We start from the raw sequence: 8,411 nt of genomic DNA, 5'->3' as shown, positions 1-8,411 counted from the left end.
ATGCCCTGGTTATCACACAACAGCATAGCTTTGGATAGCAGGTATATCAAAAAGATGGGTACACAACAAGGCATTCTCGGATAGTGATCCTAAAAGGTAGCAAGCACGGTGGAGGATATGGTAGGTCCATCAGACCATAATAACCAGTCTAAGTGATCAGGGCTCAAAGACATAGGAGAAAGGCAAAAAGACAGGCAATTGCCAATCAACAGCTAAAACGGGCTAACCTCTGTCACACACACACACACACACACGGCTAACCTCTGTCACACACACACACACACACACACACACACACACACACAGACATGCACACACACATGCATATACCTTCTGATGGAGCTGGGAAATTCTAGTATCTGAAAAGCATTGAAAGTCACCGAAGGTTAAATGGAATTGCACGTAGAGGTTAAGGTCTGTCATATATATATACACACACAGACATTCACACACACATGCATATACCTTCTGATGGAGCAGGGAAATTCTAGTATCTGAAAAGCATTGAGAGTCACCGAAAGTTAAATGGAATTGCACGTAGAGGTTAGAGCTGGAAACAGGAAATAAAAATTTGGAGAATATGATGATAAGGCTGGACCTTTGAAACCATAAGCAAATAATCGTTACAGAAAACAAATTAAGCACAAAACTGATCCAAGTCATGCAAATAAATTAAAGTAGCAGGAATTGTTACAGAACAAAAGCAAATTGGCCTGTATTACTTGCGATAAATAAGGAACATTGTCCAGGCATTTTTTCCTCTTACCCATATGATTAATTTTCTGCAGCTGCTTCAGAGGGAGTCCTGGTAGTCATTTGGTCAACAGCATGCACGGTACTCTGGAGCTCCTCCCATATAGCTTTATACACCATCCTCTGCCTATTAACTGTAGATTGTCCCTCAAATGCCTTTGATATTACATCAATGCTGCAGTGCAAGCAAGTAAATGAATAAGCACAAAATAGTTTTGATGTCAGAACCGCGACAAGGAAATAATAATACCTATTCCATGCAACAGAGAACTTCTAATGAACCAAAACATATAGATAACACCATCGTCTCAGAACCGGACTCCATATCGATACCATTCTATTACAATATCAGTATGCGGTACAGTATGAGGCGGCAACATATATCGAGTGTCTACATATGGTACGGGATCACGTATCAGTTTTGGTACCAGTACGATATGGTACCAACCAGTATGAAAACTTTGGATAATGCCATACCACGAAATGGAGGTAGAAAAGCAGGCCAATGTCAGGTGGAACATGATTAATGATGCTTGCAAGATGTGGATCTTGCTGCAGTGTAAATATAAAGTTACAATATTAATAGAGATCCTAAATTTTATCTTGATGCATCAGAGAGTTGCAAGACTTTCTCCAAGATTTAATTTCAGTTGTCTATCTACTGTATTTTCTTTTCTATTATTTTTAGTTTTTAACAGATTATTTTGAATGGAAGACAGATTTAGAATCTTAGATATTATTTGACAGCTGGATGAACCTAATTTCTGTAGTGGTACTCCTATTGTATGATGATGTGGTATCATTCACACAACAGTAATTTTGAACAGTAATTGCACCATATGAGGGTTACTTTTCGGATTAGCAAAAAATTTTTTGGCATGCCTTCTTACAATCAATAGGGCTTAGGGTCTTATATAATCCACTAGGATGTTTGTTTAATGAAGGATGATGATTTCCATCAACCTCTTTATGGTGTGATTCCAAGAGATGTGTGATAACTTTGACAGCAGGATGAACCTAATTTCCATAGTGGTACTCTTATTGTACAATGATGTGGTATTATTCACACAACAGTAATTTTGAACAGTAATTGCACTATATGAGGGTTTAATTTTCGGATTAGCAAAAAAATTTTTGCATGCCTTCTTATCATCAATAGGCCTTAGGGTTTTATATAATCCACCAGGATGATTGGTTAATGAAGGATGATGATTTCCATCAATCTCTTTATGGTGTGATTCCAAGAAATATGTGTGATATCTCAGACAGCTGGATGAACCTAATTTCTGTAGTCATACTCTTATTGTACAATGATGTGGAATTATTCACACAACAGTAATTTTGAACAGTAATGGCACCATATGAGGGTTAATTTTCAGGTTAGCAAAAAAAGTTTTGGCATGCCTTCTTATAGTTACCGTGGCTTAGGGTTTTATATAATCCACCAGGATGATTGTTTAATGAAGTATGATGATTTCCATCAATCTCCTTATGGTGTGATTGCAAGAGATACATGTGACACCTTCAACAGCTGGATGAACCTAATTTCTATAGTGGTACTCTTATTGTACGATGATGTGGAATTATTCACACAAGAGTAATTTTGAACAGTAATTGCACCATATGAGGGTTAATTTTCAGGTTAGCAAAAAAAATTTTGGCATGCCTTCTTATAGTTACTACGGCTTAGGGTTTTATATAATCCACTAGGATGATTGTTTAATGAAGTATGATGATTTCCATCAATCTCTTTATGGTGTGATTGCAAGAGATATGTGTGACACCTTCAACAGCTGGATGAACCTAATTTCTGTAGTGGTACTCTTATTGTACGATGATGTGGTATTGTTCACACAAGAGTAATTTTTAATAGTAATTGCACCATGAGGGTTAATTTTCGGATTAGCAAAAAAATTTTTGGCATGCCTTCTAGCGTTTTTATATAATCCACTAGGATGATTGTTTAATGAAGAATGATGATGTCCATCAATTTTTTTATGGTGTGATTCCACAAGATATGTGTGATACCTTGGAACCCTAGTAGTGATTCCTAGATCATGGAGTAAGTCCAGTATTGTCTTTCCTCTTCACTTTACTCTTTTTCTTTAACTTTTTTATGTTTTCTAGTTTGCATTTCTTTCCCTCTCTCTCTGGCCCTCTTTTTGCATCTAGCCCAGATTTTCTATTTTAATGTTCTTTAAAGAGCCCCTCATGATGCCTTAACCCTTGATGCACAAAGCAGCTGTTCAACAGCCCTTCCAAACCCTTTTTTTTTTTTAAATTTCAGATCTTTGTCCACCAGTCAAATCCTTAAATCCCAGCAACCTTTAAGTTTCATCCCTGTCATAAATAATTTCTACTTATTCTTACATGAACATTAACTAGGAACAAGGAATCAAAGGAAAAAATTATTGGTATCACCAGGTTTGCAATGCAATGGTTAGAAGGGCCAAATGAAAAGCAAAAACCTGAACACGTGCCTCTAGAAAATGTTTTGATGCAATGAGAGGTGAGCTCTGTGCAAATAACTGTCAAAATCGATTCTGTATAAGCAGAAAAAAACCTTTAGTATTTAGGTCATAAATGGCTTCTCATATAAGTCAACACTCTTGTGCATGCAAAAGCATGAGAAAACACATGCAAGCATGCACAAGGACACCAACAATAATAGGCAACCAATTCATGTAATCCAGTATTCACAAATGAAAAGCACCATAACTAACAAGTTACTCTATGATCACCAGGCAGAAGCAGGTAAGTTCACGATTCCTAGATAAGAGTAGGTCACAACCTTCCAATCATTGTGACTGCATGTCAATAAAAGGTTATGCATTAAGAAAAATGTCTGGCTAATTGAAAATTTTGACTACAGAAAGCTTCCAATGGCTAGAAAGTGCCCCATAGTTGAAGGATATGGAAAAAGAAAAAGAATTCCAGATATCAAACACTTTAGAAACTATGTTCTTGCATTTTGAGTCAGCTTGATGCACAAGCAGATATACACAAACATACATATATCTATATCTATCTATCTATCTATCTATATATATATATATATATATATATATATAGCCAATTTACAAGCATAGCCTAATATTGCATGATAGCAGAGAAAAAAGCTAACCTGACATGTCGACCATCTCCATATGCATCTTTGACTATAACAACATCTGCATCTAGTTGCTCCTTGATCTGTTAAAATGCAGGATGAATAAGACAATGACATATAGAAGTGTTTAGAAAATAAATAAAAGCAGTTGTTAAAGATTTTGGAACAGAATTCATTACTAATTGCAGCAAGACAATCATGTCAATGGATTGATTTTACAAAAGAAAATAGCTATAGAGGAAAGCATAAGAAACATGATTAAAACTGGGTAATTGAAATGAAAAGGGTGCCTCTAACGGTATGCTGTAGACAATCCATACTTCGAAGCTAAATTTGATTTTTCAAAAACGGCAATAAGAGACAAGTTTGGAGACAATCTATGAGATCTGACATCAGGTGATAATCAACCAAAAAATAAACAGTATTTATACGCACGGGCAAACACGCACATAGACACACAAATCACATATATAGAGACCTTGCAGATCCTGCAACCACAGTTTCAAAAGTTATCTGATTTCCTTGATCCAGCCTTTAGATAAGCAATACTTATAACTTCAATTCCAATCATAATAAAACTTAAGCATTGGATCATAATTATAACAACTGGCAACATCCCCGGATCTTTTTCTATTGTTACGTTTAATAATTTCTCCCTCAACCGTCCACCCTTTGATACCAACCAGCTGATCCCATGTCGATGCCTTCAACTAGGAGGAAAAAAAATTGCCAGTAATTAAGTCCTAACGCACTGTCGTTCTCACAAATCAGCTTTATCTGGAGGGAGAAGGGGAAAAAATCTTCCTCGAAGCATCAAAAGCACAGCTTGAGCTTCCTTTTAGCCCGGCTGAGCGTATATTGACACTGTGACAATAGAACGAACACATTACATACAAGAACTTCCCACGACTCCATGAGTCCCCACAAACTGCAATGCTAAACTTTCCGTCCGTTAGTCGATGTTGTTAAATCCTCCTGCATAGCGACCACTATCTTGTCCCGAAATTACAAAAAAGAAAAGAAAAGAAAAGAAAATTCATACACACGAATGCTGCCAAGCGAAGCGACCTGCTCCAATGTTCTCATCGGATAACTATTCGATCAAGAACATGAATAGATGACGATAAAAGGACGAATGTTTTAGATATCAAAGAGGAGAAAGCCGGACCTTCTTCTCCATGGATTGCATCATGGGGGAATCGATGGAACCGGAGTCGGAGACGTGCGCCGCCCGGACGCCGCACAACCTCCTCGCCGCGGCGCCTCCATATCGGGTCGGTCCACCACGCCGCAGTTCGAGCCTTGCCGCGGCCGAATGCGGCGGAGGAGGAATCCTCCCACTCCTCAGAAACGAGACAGAAGCGGAGACGGGGACGGAGGGTAACACCACCGAGGAAGAATACAAAGAAGAAGGAGGAAGAGGGGAGGCGACGCAGCGGCGGAAGAGGGAGGCGAGGGAATAGGAGGAGGATCTCATGCTTGTTTGTTCCTAGCTTCTTCCTTTTTGTCTCTCTCGCTCCCGGGCGCTCGGCTCCGCCGCTTTATTCCAAGAGCTGGGAAATGTGTCTGTTTTTTTTGTTCGCAGCAAGCATGGTATATCCGTAGCCACTGGTGCTATGGCACGAATATCTTCGCGTGCTATCGCCAAAATATTGACGCTCACAGGGTTTCAACGTAAAACACCGCTACTAATTTCTCTGTTTTGTTTTAGGCTCTCTATTTTTCTCGTTTATTTCTTGATGCCATTGCACGAACTTTAAACTTTTCTACTTTGAATCATTTTGCTGCTGCTGCCCAGTGTGATGTTGGAGTAGGTAGATCTGAAATATGAATATCGGAATTGTTGCTCCTTGATCTTCCCATCTAAAGTCAGATGCCGAGGTTGATACGGCTGAGGTGAGACTATCGTTGGAGCTCTGTTTGAATACTTACAAAAAATCCTCACTAGGATATTTTTTGATGAAAATCCTTCGACGCTCAAATCAGGAGATGCAGAACAATAAAAATAAGAGAGCAAGGAGCGGAGAACTTACTTTGAGGGTCCTGAAACTTTTTTATTTATAATGGAGGAGTTGGAGTCGTATCCATCTTGGAGTTTGGATAGCTTTCGGATTTGTCGTATAGATTAATTTGGATAAGATATTTTTCTTTTATGCAAGACTCGATCGTGGGAGAATTCTATTCTATTTGGACTTTCCTAATTTGAGAGAGGGAGAGAGAGAGAAATATGGAAGTGAAGAGTTTAGCTCGACTACAGACGAGCTATGGTAGGTTGTCAAGGGCTGAGGTTACGGAGATTGGAGCGCAGGCTGGCTACAGACAATCTAGAATAGGTCAGACAGGTACGAACTATAGTAGGTCGGACAGGTATGAGCTATAGTAGGTCATTCAAGAACGAGATAATTAGGTTGAGGAATAGGAACTGCTGCTAACTCAATAGGCCGTGTCCGGTGATCTTCGTATTTGCCATATACTCATAATCTGATAAACATCAATCTCCCATAACTCAGTTGGAGACGAGGATATGGCAGTTGAGGATGAGGTACAGATCTACTATAGATGCTCCTCACTCTCAAGGTCGAGCTTCCAATAAGTTGATCGAAGAGAGTACCAGTCCGAGGTCGAGATTGATCTTGTCAAGCTATTCTCTATGACACATGTCGAAGATTGATTTTCTGAGTCGAATTGTCCTCAAATTTGGACCGTTGATTCCTTGGATCCATGGGAGCCATATTTTGACCAATCAGAGGCTGCCATTTGTTGAACATCAATGGAGGGAGATAAATCATCAATAGATTAGAGCCATCCCGACCTTCTATAAATAGGGCCACGATAACTTTATTTTTACTGCTTCCACTGTTCAGATGGAGAACTCTATCACTTGCATTCTCGAAGATTTTGCTCGATTGAAGCCGAGCCACCGTCGATCCCGTCTATGCCCTTCGTTTGCTCGGCCACATCATTTGTAGATCAATTTTTTGTTATTGATCATGAGTGCATCGAGTTCATCCCCGTCTATCTGGAGCTCGAGTGACGACACTAAGGGGTGAGAACCCTAAGTCCAAAGTAGCTTGCTCTTCAGGTAGGCCCAAAGTGAGTGAAGTCCCGGACTTCGATCTTTTTAGAGTAAACTCCATCCTCACCTCCGAGGACTTGAAGATTTTTAGGTTGAAATACCAAGTCCCAATCGAGTTCAGGCTGGAGGTCGTCGTTCTCAAGGAATGGATAGCTTTTCCTCATCAGGGCCGAGTAGGTCTTTGCGAAGAAACTCTGAAGGCTAGTCTTCGACTGTCTTTTCACTTTTTGATCATAGAATTTCTAAATTTATATAGAATAAGCCCCTATAGCATAGCGCCGAACTCCGGACGTCAGAATTTAGGCTTTTTCACCCATTGCCTTCTCCTCGAGGTCAAACCGATCTCCCGCCTCTTCTAGGCTTGCTTCACACTGAAGGAGCATCCTACAGAGGTCAGGTGGTGGTATGCCTCTTCTCAAAAGGGATATCATCTCTTCCAAGGTGCTCCTTTCTCGGTGTACAACTGGAAGGAGCATTTCTTTCTTGTCTCAGTTGAGCAATCTCGGGACTTCAATATATCATGGGGTCGATCTCATAGGTCAGCGATCAGAGCTCCAACAATATCAGATACCGATGGAGAGGTATTGGCGTAGATCTTTGGTCTTACTCTCCCTCTGTTGTCCAAGCTCCTTACCGAGGAGACTTTATTCAAAGTCAGGTTGAGTTCGGTCGATCCTAAAAGTAAGTAATTTTTTACATCTTGTTTAGCTCGACTTTATTTTCTTTTGACTAACCTCATTTTTCAAGCAGCAATGAATCTTGAAGACATTGAAGCTCTTCGTCGGATTGTAAAAAGGAAGAAAGCAAGTGCGGCCTCTGCTCCCAAATGCGGCCAAGTTGAGGCCGTCCTTGCCTAGCCCGCAACTGGGGGTTCCTCGGGACTGAGCAGTGCTCCAAGGAAGGAGTCTTCAGTGCCAGCAAAGGTGATGGCACTATTCTAATCCATCATGCCGGGAGGGTTGCCCCCCGGCCTTCTACGTCCTCAACACAGTGAGATTTGGGCACTCCTTGGATTTTGATGTGCATATCTTCTCGCCTAGTCAACCTACCGATCGAGGCATCCCCTCCGATAGAAGTTCAACCAGATGCCGAGGCCTTGGACATCAGGAAAGCCATCGATGATTATTGGCTCACCCAATCTCTGTTTAGGTCGACCTTACTGTCAGCTGACGTTGAAGCCTTCAACACTGAAGGCGAGGCATTCTGAATCCAAGATTTGTGAGACTTCCTTCTCTAGATAAGTGATGATCTACTATCATTTCACAGTTCATTCCATTCTTTCTTCTTAATTTAATTTTTTTACTGTCCTATTCCCTTCTCTTTTTTTTTGTAGCTCATCTGGCACTTTGACCATCTTTTAGAGGCGGTCCGCGAAGCTTGGCAAATTTTCAGGGAGGTCAAGGAGAAGGCCGCTTAGACCACTCGAAGGATGAATGACGTCCAACCATCGAAGCTGAAGGTCGAGGATGAGGC

At 40.5% G+C, this 8,411-nt stretch overlaps 1 protein-coding gene across 4 annotated transcripts; it reads right to left on the bottom strand.

Moving 5' to 3' along the window:
• Positions 1–581: 581 nt before the first annotated feature.
• Positions 582–5,456, bottom strand: LOC105053511 (protein BOLA4, chloroplastic/mitochondrial). 4 transcript variants are annotated; one of them, XR_012135457.1, is made up of 5 exons: positions 5,031–5,455; positions 3,878–3,945; positions 3,495–3,560; positions 3,234–3,296; positions 785–928 (listed from the first exon to the last, which is right to left on the bottom strand). XR_012135457.1 is itself a non-coding variant. In XM_073245961.1 (4 exons), exons 1-4 carry the CDS (start codon positions 5,337–5,339, stop codon positions 775–777), a joined length of 597 nt encoding a protein of 198 aa, XP_073102062.1. In that variant the 5' UTR covers positions 5,340–5,456; the 3' UTR covers positions 582–774. The 4 variants fall into 4 exon arrangements, 3 of the variants coding, with proteins under 3 accessions (XP_073102062.1, XP_010933003.2, XP_073102063.1); XM_073245961.1 differs by lacking the exon at positions 3,234–3,296 and having other exon boundaries at positions 582–928; positions 5,031–5,456; XM_073245962.1 differs by lacking the exon at positions 3,495–3,560 and having other exon boundaries at positions 792–928.
• Positions 5,457–8,411: the final 2,955 nt, after the last annotated feature.

The sequence above is a fragment of the Elaeis guineensis genome, chromosome 11, assembly GCF_000442705.2.
Source record: "Elaeis guineensis isolate ETL-2024a chromosome 11, EG11, whole genome shotgun sequence".
Taxonomy (NCBI): Eukaryota; Viridiplantae; Streptophyta; class Magnoliopsida; order Arecales; family Arecaceae; genus Elaeis; species Elaeis guineensis.
This window is presented reverse-complemented; position numbering and strand designations above follow the sequence as displayed.

Bases quoted from the DNA above. Each gene is read 5' to 3' on its own strand.
- LOC105053511 (XM_073245961.1), bottom strand. From the start codon at position 5,339: ATGAGATCCTCCTCCTATTCCCTCGCCTCCCTCTTCCGCCGCTGCGTC. The intron at 3,946-5,030 runs GTCCGGCTTTCT...GCATTTTAACAG, and splicing joins TGCAATCCATGGAGAAGAAG to ATCAAGGAGCAACTAGATGC. The intron at 3,561-3,877 runs GTTAGCTTTTTT...ATTGACATGCAG, and splicing joins GGAGATGGTCGACATGTCAG to TCACAATGATTGGAAGGTTG.